The 18,532-nt window shown below is 45.3% G+C and overlaps 1 protein-coding gene across 14 annotated transcripts in view; it reads right to left on the reverse strand.

Annotated features, from left to right (window-relative positions):
* Positions 1-18,532, reverse strand: part of CACNA1B (calcium voltage-gated channel subunit alpha1 B) — a 302,614-nt gene that overhangs the window by 41,355 nt on the left and 242,727 nt on the right. For all 14 annotated transcript variants that reach the window (XM_084494378.1, XM_084494376.1, XM_084494371.1 and 11 more), the window contains 7 exons: positions 14,633-14,729; positions 12,507-12,667; positions 11,191-11,328; positions 10,108-10,309; positions 8,398-8,562; positions 7,542-7,652; positions 7,295-7,378 (listed from right to left, as the gene is read on the reverse strand). In XM_084494378.1, coding sequence (XP_084350504.1) covers positions 7,295-7,378; positions 7,542-7,652; positions 8,398-8,562; positions 10,108-10,309; positions 11,191-11,328; positions 12,507-12,667; positions 14,633-14,729 — 958 coding nt within the window. The remainder of the gene's footprint in view (positions 1-7,294; positions 7,379-7,541; positions 7,653-8,397; positions 8,563-10,107; positions 10,310-11,190; positions 11,329-12,506; positions 12,668-14,632; positions 14,730-18,532) is intronic.

Consider the following 18,532-nt stretch of genomic DNA (forward strand, 5'->3'; position numbering starts at 1 on the left):
CGTTCTCTGCACCGTTCGTCGGGAGGCAAAATCACACACGCTTGTGACGGGTGAGAGGGCTGGGTGTGTGTAACCCTTGGCACACCGCATAGAAAACCCCTCCTTTGGCCACGCAGCTCTCCAGGCAGGTATCAGCATTGCATGCAGTTAAAGGGGAAACTCCACGTTGCAATATTTCTCGTGTATGGCAGCATTTTGCATTGATTCTCCTTCCTTCTAGCTACCCCTGTAGTATGTGACATGCACATGGTCGTCTTCCGGATCATCGGGGTCTTTGTTTCCAGGGTTTTGTTTGTTTTTCTGTTGCACAGATGCTGAAAAGGCTGCCAGGTGCTCACAAGAGGCACCGTTGCTTTATGGTTTTGTGGTCCACCTGAGGACTGGCAAACTGAGAGGCATTTCTCTCTGCCTTGTCACTATTTCCCTGAAAGGGGAGGTGGCTGGGGTCTGGTGCTGAGGGCACCCTGCTGCCCACAGACCCCATGGGGTTCCATGCAACACGTCCCCAGAGCTCAGTAAAAGCACAGGGGAGGAGGGAAGGGGGAGAAGAGACATCATAAAGAAAGAATTGTCCTTGCCTGCTGTCCAGCCATGGACAGCCTGCTCTTTACACTTTTCTCAGGATGTTTTTCATAGAAAAAAGCAGAAAATCCATGATGGATAGGGCATACAGCCCTAGATATCCTCCTCCTGTATCTACAACAGCAGAGGTTTCCTTCCAAGCACAGGAGCTGTGCCCACTGACCGCAGAGATGCCAAATAAGCTCTGCTCTGCACGCCAGCAGCAAAGCATGAAGACTCAGTAGACTCAGTGTTCTGGACTTTAAAACCTGAAATGGGCCCACGAGCTTTCCATGGCACAGCTGGATGTGCTCTGGAGGATTAGCAAAGGAGGTTACCCAACACTGCCACAAAACAAGAACCCCAGCAGGAGCTGGGCTGCTCACCTTACCTCTTATGGGTGCCCATTTGCAAAATTCAAAACAACTCAACATCTCGGAACTTCAGCTTTCTGTCTTTGGCATGCCTGAAGTTGCAAAGCCACCGTAGAGGCATGGGCAGAGGGGTCCGACCAAGCCAAGAACAGGAGCACTGAGGGCACTTTGACAGTTCTTCTGGCAAGAATTAGTCTATGCTGCTAAGGAACTACCACTGAGGAAAAGGTATTTAAGCACATGAACTACCTTTGATGGGTAGTTGTGCTCCGGTTTAGACATCTGTGACACTGCCAGTATTGCAGAAGAGCCACTGAATCTTGCATAGGGTCCTGGCTTCCTTTGAAGCCTGGAGAAATCCCTTCCTGATTTTCAGAGGCTGAGTATTTTTGCCACGCCTGCCTGCAACTCTACCATTACAGCTCTAACACATCCTTTCATCCAAAGCCAGGAAGACTGGAAAGATGGTTTTATAGGTCTGTGACGCTGAGATCTCACCCCATTCCCCATCACCTTTTAACTTTGGTCCTTCTGTTGCAGTCACTGGTGGCTCCCATCAGCAGAAGCAGCAAGGGAGCTTGGTGCCCTCAAGATCTAACTCATGGGCCTTGGGCACCAAGCGATGGAAGGAGCCTGGACCTGGGCAGATGGCCACAGAGACCACAACCCTAACAATCACCAGACGAACATTGAAACCTTTAACCTGCAAAACTTTAACAGCAACAAGGCCAAAATTTGGGCAAATGAAGATAAGCTCATTTTTCCACTACTCACACGAGCAGTTGATGCCAGAGCACTTCTTCATGCTGCCTGAGCCCAGGCTGCCCCAAGACAAATCACCCAAAGACATCCCCCAGCTCCCACACACCGCCGTGGTTCCAGCCACTGCAGCACTCGCAGAGGACTCGCTGCTCAGACCACATGGAGCAAACCTCTAACTTACACAGCCTCCTTTCCTTCTTCACTGTTTCCTATCAAAAAGTTTCCTCCTGGAGCCACCGTTAGGTGAGCATGTGCAGGCTGTCATGAGTATGTGCAGGCTGTCATGAGTATGTGCAGGCTGTCATGAAGCCTCACATTGATTTGTTTCTGAACAGCAACTGTGCAACAGAAAGTCCAGACATTAAATTAGAACAGATCCCAGAGCTTTTGTCAGGTGACCGAGTGTTTTTTGATAAGCTCATGGTCTCATTCGTGTTATTATTAGTCATAGCCAGGATAATTAAAATGGAATCTTTTTTGATTACATTTTTCCTTATTCATCCTTTTTTGCTTCATTTTTGATTTCCAAAGATTGATGTTTCCAAAGACACTTTTGGAATTAGGCATTCAAATTCATATTGGAATCTGGTTCCCAGTTCTTCTGAGCCCTATTCATACTGTGACTTCTGCATTTTACTTGAGGAATTTGCTTTTGCATCCAGGGACTCTGGGTCCACTTGTGGTGGCAAAATACTTCCATATCTTGGTATGCCAGAGTTTTCAAAGTTTAATAAAAAGAATCTTTCCTATGATTTCTCTTTTGATTTGAGGGAAGCAAGTCCATAATGGCTTTTTTTTTTTTTTTTTCCTTACAAGTACCATTGGCTTGAAATACGAAGACAGTCCTACTAAATGTTCTGCTTCCCTCTCCAGAAACATCAACACATCTCATTGTAAAAGGAAAACAAAACAGTATCTGAGACTTGAATTTGGTGCCACCACTTACAAAAGGAAGGCTTTCCCATCCAGGTCATCCAGAAGCATCCTTCCTTCTTATTCTCATTCAATTTTCCACGAAAATAAAGCAAGTGTCAGTCTCCCCTTTATCAGTGTCGGGTGTAACAAACAGCGGAGAACAGGCTATTGGTAACTGCATTTGCCTCACGTCACCAATTAGCCAAGGGGAAGAAGATGCAGAACAGAAGCCAGTTTTGAGGCACGCTGCAGTGAGGCTTTTTCACCAGTGCAATCGGAAATCTCATCAAAACAAATTAAATTAAAGAAAAACGAGAGAAAATAAAAGCAGAGAATTTAAATAATTGTTTAAATTCAATGAAACCAACCGTGTCCTATATGTGATGTTTTCATGGATGGATATTTGCAAGATTATTTACAAATTTATTTTTTTGAGCAGCAGGTGCACAACATACAGACGGAGACATGGTTTTCGCATTGTATGTTGATTGGATGGCGTGATTCAGCAGGTAGATAAGGAAAATAAAGAACAAAACAGGAAACAAAAGAGAAAATGAGTAATCAGGACAAGCAAAAAAGGAAACTCTGAAAATTTCACTGGAAAAGAACTGTTGGGCTTTTGGGGGTGTTATTTTTATGATAATTATATAAATTAAAGAATGCTTCAAACCAAAACAGGTTCTGAGATCCTAAAGGTAACACAGACAGTGCAGTTGTTATTTGCATTTCTTTTTGTAATGCAAATTGGGAGACAATTCACAAACACTTTTCAGGATGTTTTTTTTTTTTGTATTTCCAGGCACAGAAATAGATGTCAGTTTGCCATACACCCATTCGGCCTCCTGAGGCTGGCCGGAGGAACAAGGACAGCTTCTCCTTCGTGCCACCTGTTTTACTATTTTACTCCAATTACCAAGAGGGTAAAAAAACTGACATGCATGTTTTTGCCTAAGGAAATAAAAAAATATGTATATTCCACTGCATTCACAAAATAAATTACATATGACATGACTACCAAATTAAAATAAAGCAATTAATCAATACATTTCTTTTCCTTTTATCTTTACTTTTCAGTGGTTCAAAGTACCGATGCAGCAAGGCTGGTGGAAGCCGAGACTCTCAAGATGAGACCGCCCAGGTGAGCAGACTCAGTTACCTTGGAGGACACTCACAGTTGGAAAACCGTAAGTTAGTCATGCAGAAAACCAGTGCTCCTGCAACTATTTGCTAGCCTGACCTCAAAACCAAGCAAAATATGTCCCTGCCCATAGCAGGGGGTTGGACTACGTGATCTTTAAAGGCCTCTTCCAACCCAAACCAATCTCTGATGCATCCCCAGAAAGCGTCCTGCCACCACAGGAGGGTTTCACAGTTTGTTTTGGGGATGGGTGCCCACAAATGGTAGCATCAACATTGCACCATCACCTGGGCTTCTCTCTGCCTGAGAAACTTTCCTGTATAAATGGGCAACAAGGGGGTGAACACACGGGGCAGGGCCAACTGCCCCCCAGGTTCCTGCACGGCTGCCCAGCAGCTGCGAGCAGCTTGGAGCAGAGGAAGACAAAGAGAGAAGAGGGCATCCTGCGGTGGGGACACGGCTCTGGGTCACTGGGGGCAAAGACCTGATCTCTTTGGTTACGCTCAGCACAGTCACACGGTGCAGAGAGCTGCTGCTCCCCAGCTCGTGCACCGAGCCCAAAGCGAGGCTAAGCATGGCTACGGCATTTTGTGCAGAGCAGATGTCCACCCTCGGTTACCTTTCTCCCCTACCTGGAATGTGAAGGGCAAAAAGCAGTTGGGCAGAGTCAGTAAATACATGGGTAAAGATGGGGCATGATGCCTGCAAACAAACAAATGCCTGCCCACCGGTCCTTGCCTCAGCCCTGGTGCTCTGCATGGCCTGGGCTGCCTGCAGACATCTTCAGCACTTTTATTTGTGATTGGTTCTAAATTGCAGAAGTGTTAAAGTGACTTAGGCACAACCCTGATTTAAAATAGCAGCCTATACCACAAAGGTGGTTGAAAATATAAACCTATTGTTCCACTTCCCAAACAGTGAAACAGTGCTGGTGGTTCCCAGGCAGCTCTGGGACCCCAATGTGCCATGGGTCAGGGTAGCGCACCCTGCCACCTCCTGTGGACCCAACAAAACAGGACCAGAGCAGCATGGCACCCTTCTGATTATCTTCCACACAAGGTGCCATAAAGTGTCCTCAGACCTCAGAGGGGACGGGGGGTTGCACTGGCAGTGCAGAGCCTGCTACAAGACAACCCACACCACGAGGCTCTGGATGAAGCAAATGCCCTGTGACAGTCTGCAAGCTGCAATTATTTTCTGCCGTTAACAGTTGTGGTATGAACGCAGTCGCTGGGGCACTGCTGCAAATTCTCCCTTGAGTAGTGAAGCAGTGAGTCAATGCATCACCTTTAAGCCAAGTAAGCTACTTCCTAACGCCTCTTTGGCACGATGCGCACGATGTGCTTGAACTCTCAGCCCATCACCCCGTCTGGAGGCTCAGAGATGGATGCAGGAAGCTTAAAAATAATACACCAGTGGCTGCAAAAGCCATCCGGTGTGTGTGAGTGTGCTGCTGCAAGCAGGCACAGGCTGGAGGGAGATCAGAGAAATGCCATATGAAAGAAGTTTTGAAAAACAGCTCTAGCAAGTAGGGGGGGGAGACCTCTAGGTACTCTGCAGGGGAAAGTGCATGGGCAGGAGACACAGTGGCTATGCAGAAATGCTGCAGAAAGGGAAGATTTAGTGAACATGCAGCTCAAATTGGTCTGTGGACTGAGAGAGAGAACCAAGAGGTAAGGAGCTGGAGTGGCAATGGGCAACACATGGGTTTGATATGAAAGAGATGTCTGTGAGCAACTTCATGCTGAATGCACTGCCAGAGCAGGCTGAACTCCAGCAGGCAGTCTTCCCCAACGTTTTGCTTGATGGGTCTAGTTAGTCAAACCAAAAGACTCTCAATTATTACCTGGAAAGATAAGAGAAAAGTGTATAGATACTTGGGAGCTTAGCTGTAATGGATTTTGCTGCCTGTTTTAGAGAGAATTCGTGCTGCTCTCCAAAGGCATCCCTGCACTGCTGCACTATCTGATGCTGGAAGCCAGCGGAAGCACTGCAGAGCAGAGGTTGATGCAGCAAGGTGGGTCTCAGGTGGGTCTCTGAGAGCACATTTAGCGTCAGCTAAAAGACCAGGGGAAGGTGAGGAGCCTCTAACTATGCACTAACTCTTACTCTTTCTCTTCCTGAAGGAGCACTTATCAGACTTAGAGACCACAGGCTCCCGTAACAATGGCGAGTTCACTGTGCTGGTAACACTGGCAGAAGGATGGTGTGAAAAGAAGCCTCAGTCCATGTTTGTGGCTGACTTGCAAACATTTCCATAGATTTTCACACAAAGGCAAAGGTTTGAGTGCCTAAACCTGGCAAGAAAGCACGTCCCAAGGCAGAGGGAATGGAGGCAAGCATTCAGTGCCTGCCACAGCAGAACAAATCTCCTGATGCACATGGAGGTTGTAGCCAGATGTTGTGCTTGAGCTGAGTGACTCTACCCTGGCTGTAGGCTGTCCACTAAGAGCAAAAGGCAATGCAAACTCTACAAGATTCATCAACTGTTAAACACCATTTGCACAGGGAGTAAAAGTTGGCTTTTTCTGTATTTTTTTTTTTGTATCAAGGAGGTTAGATAATGTATTTTGTTAGCAGTTGTAATAACGTTCTTTAGCACCAGCTGAATGTCCTGTAAAGAAGTCTGGGGAACATAGTGCTTAGCACACATAAAAGAGGTCTATAAGCAAATCCTGGGGACTGAGAAGAAAAAATTATGGTAAAGTTCAAATCCATTACATACAGATACAGCATCATCAGCTAAAACATGCATTGGGAAAGGAAAGGAGCACATTTTTAAATTGGATAATTTCAGGCTGTCAAGGCTTGAGTCATTTGCTGCCCTTATGGAAAAATCCTCTAGAATTTAATGGTACATTTGTGCACTTAATGTAATCTCCAGGAGTCATTAGCAGGGAGAGAGCAGACATGGGAAGGGTGGCCAATGAATCCTGTGGTATAGTTTTGTTTTTATTTAATTAATAATTGCCCTGTAAAACTTTTGTGCACAGAACAGAAACTGTGTTCCCCCAGTGCAGACTGCACAAGCTGGTGAATTTCTGGTTGCTTTTATGTTCCCATTCTCTCTTCTCTTATCACCTTTGCCCTGTCCCACAGTCAAGATGGGCTGGGAGAGACAGACGAGATGCTGGTGTGCGTGTGTGCCCTGCGAAGCACCACACGCTACAAGCCAGCAGTCTTCATTAGATTCCTTTTGATATTGTCTCTCTATTACATTCAACAGGATTTTTCCATTAATAAGCAAAAAATGGCTCGGGGTCGGAGCCTTTTCCTGAAGGAGAAATAGAGCCTGCTTCCTGGCAGAGTCACCAGCACTGTTGTTCTCATCAGAGCTTTTGGCACGAGAGGCTTTGGGGCAGCCAGCAGTGCTCATCTCTGTGGAAAGAGCTGAGCTGATGGAAGCAGGCTGCCAGGTCACCCAGGGACCCTGTCACACTGTGGGTCCCCGAGGCAGCAAGAGGGCTGGTGGGGAAAAGGTGCAATGTCTCGACAGGGTACAGCTTTGTTGGTAAATGAAGCAAATTGAGCAAACTGTACTTACCGCAATCTCTGTTACTAAAATATCAGTAATACTTCCCAACACTGTTACAAAATCAAAGACATTCCAGGCATCTCGGAAATAATTCTGCCAAATGAGAACACAAAGGGGATAGAGGGATCCAGGGGTTATTATCTCTTTGCAAGACATTTTTTTTGTTGTTGTTTTGTTTGCTTGTTTTTAAATGTACATCATGAAATAGAAGCATTTCACGTAGAAACAGTTGAAAATAAATGAGGAAGGCACATACCAGCACACCAAAGGCAATGATCTTCAGCACACATTCCATTGAAAACATGGACGTAAACACAATATTCAGGCATTTCAACATTTCTTCATACGCTTCTGGAGCATCATAGAACTAAACCAGGATGGAAGAAAGGATATTACTGAAAGATCCTTTATGATGGCAGAGTAAAACCTTCCTGGCTGTATCACAAGGTTCCTGCCTATTCTAGTGCCAGGTTCAGTACTTGCTTTAAGCAAGACTTTGGGTAGGAACATGGGTATGCATGCCAGGCCAGAATCACAGCACTGACTACAGCTGGGGCTACCCATGGAACTAGGGTCCTGCTGCTCTGTACATCTCCCTGCAAGCACGTCATGGACCAGAAGGGAGGAAGAGTGTTTTCCAAAACCAGAGAACAAGTGCAGAATTGTGTTTAATTCCAGCAGACCCTAAGAAGGTGGTGACCACTTGATTGTGAAATACTCTAAGCTAGACAACAGTTAGGAGGGGAGATAATCTGCAATAACCAGACACCCACATCTTGTACTTCTAGGGACTGTGGATCTTGTCCCCAAAGCCTGACACAAACTTGAGCAATCTCCCTGGCACAGCCGGATTTAGAGCACACCCAGAGAGTGAACCTGCTCTGTGCAGGAAGCACGGGCTGAGTCCAGTTCCCACTCACAGTGTCTGATCACAACCAAACCACCTCCCTCTGGGGAGGGAAGAAATCCCCTATGGCCTCTAAAACCAACATGATGGAGATCAGAAGTGGCGATATTCCTGCCGAACCCCCCAGATGAGAGCACAAAACCTCCACAGTAAACACCGTATTTTCTAGCCCAAAATTGCAAAGATTCAGTAACAGCCCACTAACCTTCATCATGAGAACAATAGTATTGAGAGCAATCATGACCATGATAAAGTACTCAAAGGGAGGGGACACCACAAATTTCCACATCTTGTACTGAAAAGACTGCTTGTTCTGAGGCATGTAGCGGGTCAGTGGCTTGGCACTTATGGCGAAGTCTATGCAGGCCCTCTACAAAACAGAAATGGGATGAGAAGAATACAAAAAAGGGCTGACGGTCTCCATCAGTCAGGTTATTGCTGGGAGTGGAGCACATAGTGGAGGATGACATTTCTAAGCCTTTCCGACACACGATGCAAGTACTGAATACTACTGTGAAATGCAGCACACCAGCCTCAAACTGTGATCACTCCTGGACACTCATGGAAATACCAAACCTCACAGCATTCCTGTAGCCTCCCACAACCCTGTTCACCACCCAGTGGATCCCAATCCCTTCCTGCTTAAGGAAGTAAGTTTTAAATTCATTGCTTCAGAAAACAATCTGCCTGACACAGAATTCCAGAAACTGGAGGACTGGTGAAGATGTTGTGTTTAAAACAAAAGTATAGTGAAGCTCAGGTGTGTCCTCACACACAGAAAAACCTCTCCACCTAATAATTTCTATGAAATGTGAACTGAACTCAATCAGTAAATTACCCAAAAAGAATTACAGGCTGTACTCTCAAAGATACCCTTGGAAAATTCTGTTCACATTTTTTTTTAAGTAGAAAAGTGCTTTAAAATTTATTTCTACCCACAGGAAGCTTTGATTCTGGAACATTTTCTCATCTTGGATTGAGATAAAAATTCAAAATCTCAAATTTTGTCATAGTGCAAATCTCAAGAAGAAAACTTTCTGCCCAGCTGAAAAAAATGTGGGTAAATCATCTCAAAATATTCTACTTTATTTTGGACTTTTTGTTTAAACAGACAAATAATTGAAACACTGAGTAACTGATTAAAAGTCAACTCTTTTAATCAAAAATCAAGCTTTAGTTTCAAAATGAACAAAGAGATTTTTTTCTGCACAACAGGTAGTTGAAGCCAAAGGACCCCAGACAAAGGATTTTGCAAATGCTAAAATTTTGCCTGGGTTCTTGAGGAAACTGGATATGTCTGTGGAGGAACAATAGACAGATGCTGTTAACTACAGAGATACCACGTCCAATTCAGGAGGTTCCTAAGCTGAAAATGGTTGCATTTGCTACAGTGTTAAATGAAAGCATTGTGCTTACTTGCCCTGTTCTTATGCTCTTCTTAAGGAATCTCCTTTTGGCTGCTGGCAGGAGGATGCTGTCTCAGCCAGGCAAAAAAAAGCCTGGTGAGAGCAGCTTTCCACTGGGGAGCAGCAGCAACTGCATTTCACTTTGATTTCTGACAAGCAGCCCCTCTCACACCAAGCACTTCTGCCTCCTTTTGCACATGCATGCTTGAGCTAACACGCAATGCTATCTCCACTTGGAAGTGGAGCTGTGATCCAGAGGGATATGGGTACTGCTTAGCTCAAGGACAGCAGTTGGGGACTCTCCCTGGTTTTGTTTTAATGCAAAATATGAAAATTTCCAAGATGCTTGGTGCCTATTCTCTAGGCCCTACATTCAGCACATCATACCACACTTTCTGAAGCCCTTCCTGCTGCAGGAGAGATGAGGAGAGAACTCCCCTCAGTATTGAGGAGCTCTGGACCCCCAGGTGCTTACACCCACAGTGGCTCAATTCATAAGACGTGGGTACCTCGTTTTTCTCTAGGCTGCATTCTGACATCACTTTATCTCCTTGCTCTTGGAAGGTGATGATGATTAACGCCACAAAGATGTTCACAAAGAAAAAAGGGAAGACAACAAAATACACCACGTAAAAGATAGACATTTCCATTCGGTAGCCAGGGCTGGGACCCTGTTCCTCGTAGGTAGCATCCACTGAATGCTTCAATACACTGCAAGCAAGCGCAGAGAGAGAAGAAATGTCAGTGGAATCAGTGAGAAGCACCAATGACACCCCTACAGTCGCTCGCTGGCCTTCACTCGCACAGAGGGTTTTCCCACATATGCTCAGGTCAAATTCATTCCCATCTTAGTGGCTGGGAAGAAGTTTTCCTTGAGGATATTTTAGGGAACCCTTCTCTGTTTTCACCATTCTGATGAATGATTGCCATCTGTTACGTACAGATCCACATATCCAAGTGAGGGGGAGAGGATACTGTTAGATCTGGCTTCTCTTCTGCTCTGGTCAATATGAATAAAATATGGGTGGGAAAAGAAAGGTACTGATGATCTCTGAGTATCTAGGGGAACAGTGAGGGTTTGGAAAGGACATGCTGATGCTCTAAGTTTTATTCTCTATTTTATTAAATAACTGAATGTGGAGGACAAGGAAGTCCTGCCATGTAGACACCCCAGCCATGAACTGCAGTCCCAGCAGAAACGTCTGCCAAAATAAAGTCATATGCTGAACAGTCTGGAGGCTCAAACACCCAGTATACTTTCAGCATAGGTCACAATACTTTTTCCCTTAATTTTCTTATATTTCCATTATAAATTTTACACTCAAGAAAGGTGTGCAAAGCCAGGAGACAGGAGCAAGCAGGCTAGTCAGCATTGAAAGCCTCCTCGGCATCAGTGTGCAAGCTCAGAGGAGCACCGAGAAAAAGGCAGGATGCTGCCCACTGACTCACCCACGAATGACAAAAGGGGAAGTTAAAGCTTGGCTGATAAAACTGTTCCTATTCCACAGGTCACCTGCCCTTGACGTGTCCCTCAGCATGGAAAGCTGCTGCTACCCCTGCAGCACCTGACCCCGCCAGCCCCATGTACTCACGTTGGCCACCCTTCTCCCGTGGAGACGGTGAAAAGCGTCAGCAGAGCCCACAGCACGTTGTCGTAGTGGAACTCGTACTTTTTCCATTCCCTGGGCTGTGCCTCCACCTCATTTTTTTCATAGTCAAGGTACTGACCCCTAGGAACAACAGAGGTTCAGACCAAAAGGGAGAGTTAAACCAAAACAGCCACATGCTATGGCTCAATGAGACCCTGCTGTATTGGGGTACAGCACAGCAGGGTCTGACCACGCACAGCCCCTAGGTTTGTAGATTCATCAAATGGTTTGGGTTGGAAGGGACCTTAAATATCATCTGGTTCCAAGCACATCCCACCAGGCCAGGCTGCCCAAAGATAGGGAACACAAACAAAGTCTAGGGGAGCCTCAGGAACTGGGTCTGACGTTTAGAAATTAAATAATTGTCATCAAGACATTCATTTGCTGGACAAAGCTGACAGCTAACAGCATGCTGGCCCCAAGCTGTCTGACCTTACAGAAAACTCTACGGTTTGATGGGGAGTGGCCTCTGGTTCCTACTTGAAGGCTGTGTATAACTTCAGAATTGGTCCTGCTTTGAGAGACAGGAGCTTGGACCTGGTATCTGGAGAGTTCTTAACCACACTAAATTTCACACTTTTCTGCAATGCATTGGCTCTATTGCAAGGCAGAGCTGCAGTGAGAGCAGTCATGCTGCTGCCCCACGCTGCAGGGACACCAAGGGGAGATGGATGGACGGACGGACAGGCAGCCCCAGGCAGTGCTGAGGATGCAGTTTGGGTGCCAAGGAAAAAGGCAAGTGAGGAAGACACCCGCTGCAGGGAGCAGCACACCTCCACAGTCTGCTGCCAAGGACAAAGCATGATAGGGCTCTTAAGATATTCAAATGCAGTCCTTTTTTCTAGCTAATTAGGAGTTCCTTAACTTCCTACTGACTCACTTTTGATTATTTATTCATTCTGTTTTCTTAATTTGCACAAGCTGTGAGAAAACAGGCAGCAGGTAGAAAGAGGAGTCATGCCACCCCTCTCAAGGTGTGCTTTACCTTCAATTCACACTCAGCTCTTGCTGGGAGAAGGAGCTTTCTCCCCTGTATCATTCATGCATTCGAGTAACCATTCACTAGATCACCACCACCAGGAATGGTGAAGGTATTAAAACAACAAAAGAGAAAATTCACCTCTAGGATTACTATGCTGAAGCAAAAGGAGCCTTGCCATGTTCAGCAGATAACTCAACTGCTGCAGCTCTGGGACAGCCAGGAGCTACTGGTGCCAGAGGAACCTCAGACTCCCTCCACAGCCCCTGCCCAGCCATACCTGCAGTCCTTCTCCAGCTCCTTTGACTCATCAGTGCAGTAGAAGAATCTGCCTTTGAAAAGCTGCACAGCAATGACGGCAAAAATGAACATGAAGAGCATGTAGACTATGAGGATGTTGAGGACATTCTTCAGGGAATTCACCACGCAGTCAAAGACGGCCTGGGGATGGGAACAAGGTTAGGGAGCTGCGAGGAAGGCAGAGGGCATTACCCGGTACCTAGCATCTACCTGCACGTGGGAGTAGTTACCCAACACATAACCCACGTGTGGTTTCATTGACTTGCACAGCACATGTTTGGTGCATGCTCGTTGTGGGAAATAATTCTGGCTTCTTACAGCTCCTGCTTTCTTGGTGGGTTTGGTGTGCCACCGAATTCTCTGGTGCTGCCCGTAAAATTCATCAAGACTGAGAAATATTAGTTCTAAGCAAATATTCCCCTGGCCAATTATGAAATGAAAAATTTACTTGTGTTTAATTTATTCACAGTGAATAGGGAAAAACCTCATCAAATATGTTCCTCATTGACTGTTATTTGAACTGTTTGAATAATAAGAAAAATATACCAGATGCAAAACAATCAAATGCTTTGAACAATATTTCTTTCTAATGAAGTGTCTACCAAAATCAAGTGTGAATAATCTAGTCAGCATATGTCACTTCTGAACTCCTCACGAATAACTTCTCAAATACATTTATTATTTAGTTATTAGTCACTGATTCACTGTTACAAGTAATTTGCAGTTTAATTTTAGTCCGCGAAGTCTGTCATAATAGAAATGGAGCTGTGTTACTGCCTGAGCACGGGGTTTGTACAATAGTGTTTCTGTTTCTCTGAATGGCAGTGAATAATTCCCAGAATTACACTCCTGATGCAACCCAGAAACCCAAAATTAAAACACTGGAAGCATCTCTAATCACCCTATTAATCTTGCTGATTGTTGCATACAAGATCATATCCAGGAAAAAAAAATGAAAAAGTATTTTGAACACAAACCATGTGAATATGACTTCTGCTTCATAGAGATTTCTGAATTCTTCTTTAGAAATGGTAAAATTACTCTGTAAAATGACTTGAAAATAAGGAAGGCATTCAATAAAAAGCAAATGTCGTGTTCTGCAATAAGGCAGAGCTGCTGTCGACTGTTGCACAACCCAAGAACTGTGCATTTCAGATTTCTAAACAAATAAAGACCATTTTCTACATTGTTCAACATTACTCTTCCTTATCTTGTGAGGTAAATTTAGTACACATAAAAATGCATGAAATGAAAATTAGTTAGGCATGAATTGCGGGTAAGGACAAAGGCAAATCTGTATAATAAGTAACCTTGATTTTTACGTAGCATTATGTGAAAAGAGGAATTGTCAGACTTCGCTTCACCACTGCACCAGCACCCTTTGCTTCTCCCCTATCTCCCACAGAAAAGAGCCTGAAAGCGCTGCTGACACACGAAGACGTTCTATAACAGATATTCCAGAGCTCCAAAACTCAGAAATGATTACATTTTGTAACTCCTTCCACCCTCTGCTTCCAGGGCTGGCTCTATCTCAAAGCGTTCCTGAAATGGTGCTGAATAAGTAACCACAGGCCATTACATTTATTTTACTTTGTAACTTAGCATTCTAGAGATGAAAGGGTCCTGCTATAAGCCCCCGCGCTATATATTCTTTAATAGAAAAGATGAACAGATTAAAACTCCTCATACAGCAATGACATTTCTCCTTAGAAAGGCTGTGGAAAATCTTGCAATATTCATATTAAGCTCTGTAGTGAAAGTCAAACACTCCAAAGCCTATTTTCTCATGTATCATTTGTAGGAGTATCACATGTACAAACTGTAATTTAATTTATTTGCATTTTTTTTTTCTTTCTTTTTTGGGAACTTTGATTTCTTAATGTGGATTTGCAATAATTCATAAAATTGCATACAATGTTTGCAAAAGAAACAAGTGTTTGACATTTGCTAAACATCTGCACGGCTATTTTTACAAATCTGGCAAAGAGATTAATTGCAACAAAATAAAAGGAACAGAAATAACTTGGATGAAGTTTACCCCATCAGCTTCCATTTGGATCAGTTGCCAACCACCAGAGAATGAAATATTTGAGGTTATTCTCTAACCTTTAGTTTTGGCAGCCGTTTAATGGTCTTCAGTGGTCTTAGGACCCGCAGAACTCGCAGCGACTTGATCGTGTTGATGTCCTTGCCTTTGGTTCCTCTGCAAGGTATAGAGGGTACAAGAAAACAGGAAGAATAGTTTGGACCTTAGGCTATGAAGAAAAACACCTGGAGAGAACCAGTTTTCTCACAGGTGTGGGTGCCAGCCTCACCACGGATGCCGAGTACTAGCCAGGACCAGAGATGAGCGCCCACCTGGGACGCGTTCACCACCGCGCAGAAGGGATGCTTGGGCAGGACATGGACCTTGCCCTGTTGAGCCCCTCGGGCTCTCCAGCCACAGCTCATTTCCCTGAGTGTCCCCAGGGAACCAGAGGCCTCTTTACCCACCCAGGCAAGAGCCACGGCCGGGGCAGCCACGCACATGGGCTGAAGGCGCTGGGAGAGGAGGGTCAGTGCGTCCACCCCAGCCACGGGCAGGAGAAGGGAGAAGGTCACACATGGCACCCATCCTGCCCCAGGCACCTCGATGAGACAGGAGGATGTTTCCCTGTGCTTCTTGCACTTCTCCGGCAGGGAAGCGGTGTCTGGACAGGCAGGCAGTGACCGGAGGGAACCGGAGCCCTTGGGAGAGGGGCAGCGCTCTGTGTGCCCATACCCTCGTCCTCAGGTCTCTTTTGGAAGACATGCTACCAAACCCATGCTGGACCATGTAATATGTTGGCATATTACATGCCTGGAGCAGTGCTAGGACAACTTCCCACTTACGCATGCAGATGCTGTAAGTCACATTTTGTTTTTAGTTTTTGTGTGTGCAAGACATGAGACCATTCCTCTCATTTCCATTAAAAGGGTTTAGGGAAGGACAGAGTTCCTTTCCTCGTGCACTTCCAAAATAAATGAAAAATAATTATTCCCCAACACACACCAAGACACAGTCACATCGTCTTCCAATCCAACAGCAAAACAATGGCATTCCCCTTCATTTAGTATGAAGTGAAAAATGGGATGGAAATCTTTAACAGCAATTTATTCATGACCGTAGACTGGGTCTGAGACTCTACTGGAGTAACACAGGTGGGAATGGATAACATGTTGAGCAGATGTTGATATACCTATCCTACACTCTTTGGTTTGCTAAATAAAGCTTCTCTTCTCCAACAGGAAAGCAATAAAAACACAAACAACCCTAGAGACCCACTAGAGGTATGTGTTGGGAGCGGGCTGAAAGCTCCCCCAGCCCCTGTTAGCAGCCAGCGCTCTGCACTGTGCTAAAGGAGAAGCCCCAAGAGGGGAAGAAACAACCCGATTTAATTCCTGACCGACCCTGGAACGTGGCTTTTTGTGATTTATCTGCTTATAAAAGACTAACAACTCAATGTTAAGACTGTTTTAATCAGTACAAATACTGGACTGGAATCTACAACCTACAAACATGCATTCCTGTCTCACGTCCGGACTCTTTTTCCAATTATCAGTAACTACTGCTGCCCTGAAATGCAATTGGAAGTGAGACACAGGGAGTTTTTGAGGGCCATAGGGTACATCCCAATGACCTATATGTTGAACACAAGCTTCCTTGGCAGAATAGAAATGGAGTAGAGGAGGAGCAGAACAGACCTTTACCTCTCCTCCCCCTGCCTGGTCTTTCAGGGGTGCTTTAGGGCCATTTTCAGAAGCTGCAGATGGAAGGTGCCTGCTCGCACGCCTGCAAGTCCAGTTGGTTGTACTAATACAGAGTTACAGGACTGGATTAACTATGCAGAACTATTACATAGAGCAGAAGTGGAAACAGGTCAGCAGGGAGGAGACAGCACCTGGTCACCCAGCCCATGGCCATCACCTTTGGCTGCTCCCTGTCCCCCCAGAAGGCCAAAAAAATTGATCCGGGCACACTGTGTGGTCCAAGACTTGGGGTTTTACTGGGTGAGGAAGGCAGAGCAGAAGGGGGTGAAGAAGTAGGGTCTGGGGGATGCAGGAGCGAGAGAAAAGCAAAGGTGAGAGGGTTGAAGGACATGTGGTTGGGGTAGCAGGAGAAAACAAAGGCATTAAGTAGAAGGAAAGGGCACCTTGGCTCAGACACATAGTAAATTCTTGATCATTTATGGCCATGTTTCTGGTTTGCAGATACCCTCACAGCCCGGATTAGCAGCACAGCCACTTGCAGGTAACACTTGAACTAATAAGCCTTGACAGTCTGCATCTGGTTCCAGGCAGACACACACAGTTTCTGCACTGTGTCTTCTAGTACTCTTGATTCCAGGAGGTCTAAAAACCTCTTTGCTATGCTGCTGTTCATTTGTGTTAAATAACAATTGTACCAGTCAGGCCTGCTGGAGGTGGAGTTTGGGATGGGAACAGTGATGCTTCTTGGCTCTGAAGGAACAGCTGAGGTCTTAGAGGACTTGCCCCAAGCCTGGAGCAGTAACCTCTGTAGATTTAATAGTGCTGGAAGGTTAATCCAACCTTCTGGGGACTAGTGAATAGATGGAGCAGAGTAAATCCTGCTATATGACAGAGGAAGCTGCTTTTCCCTTGCCAAGGGAGGCGTGTAGACTGCACTGAGAGCTGGGAGGTGGGAGGAAGACAGCTCCAGTCCCAGGAAATTCCTTCTGCCTCAATGAAGAACACTAAGAAGAGTTTTCTTTTTTTTTTTTTTTTTTTTTTTCCTTCTTCTTTCAGGCACATAAGCAAATAAAGAGCATGAGCTGATTAAATGTTAATGGGATTTATGATCTAAGTCATATAGAGGATCCTGAAAAATCCTCTAAGAGTCTTGCTATAAGATAAAGCTCTTCTGAAGAACTGGGACTTTGAACCAGAGCAATGCAAACTGCACTTTGATGAAGTGCAATTTTTGCAACTATTTCAGCCTGTCAAATAAAAGCTTAAGAATTGGTTTTGGTGTTTGTAAGAGACCCCTCTGTCAGTATTGTTTTTTTTTTTTTACACCACTCTAGTACAAAGCCAGTATCCTAAAATAAAAGGTCCAGATGGAATTAAGATTCAGTCAAAAGCTGCATACAAGCACACGTTGACCAGAGCAGTCCCAACTGCATATTTCATACCACAAAAATAAATTGATGTGGAAGGAAAAGATTCTGCCCTTAGGTGAACAGCAGAATAACAACTAGCGAATTCAGAAGATCTACAGAAGAGCAAGCAGGAGAAGGACAGACAGCAAACAGAACCCCAGTGACTGGAAGAAAAAAAAATAAATAAAAAAGGAAAAACATTACATTGGGTCAATTCAGGTTGCATTAGGCTTCTTCAGTCTTTCCTGGGGCAGTTTACAGCTCAGTTATTTAAAACATTAAAAATATTTAAAAAGCTTTGTGTGGCCTTTTCCCCTTTAATAAATAAACGATCCTTTAAAAAATTAATTGCTCTATAAAGCGGAAGCTTCTTGTTTCTGTTGCTCCTGCGAGCAGCTCTGATTTCACGTACAGGGGCCTCTCAGAGCCACACCATCAAATATTCAGAGCAGGGTGGAGCCACCGCCTCCTGCAGCTGCCTGAACTCCCCAGGCAGAGCAAATTCCTCCAGCGCTGGCAAACAAGGACACCCAGCCCTGCCCCGGCACAAAGCTGCCTTCTCCCAAGGGGCCCAAGGAGTTGGAGCCCTCGGCAGAAGACAGAAAGGAGTACCCAGTATCTTGGATCTCAAAAGCCTTTTTCTTTGCATCTTTTCCATCTCATCTCTTGGTGGGCTGCTGCAGAGGAGCCCACCCCAGCTCCTGCCCTGCAGGGGCTGCTGCGTGGCACCATCACGTCCCATCTGGGCCACCAACCCAACAGCCACCTCCTGTAGGTGGCAAAGCCCTGCTTGTCCTACCTCCTCCTTTTAGAATCATCCCTGCCACCTTCCCAGCAGCTCTCCTGCTTTGTTTCCACACCGGGGGTC

This window comes from Aythya ferina (assembly GCF_964211825.1).
Source record: "Aythya ferina genome assembly, chromosome: 20".
Lineage (NCBI taxonomy): Eukaryota > Metazoa > Chordata > Aves > Anseriformes > Anatidae > Aythya > Aythya ferina.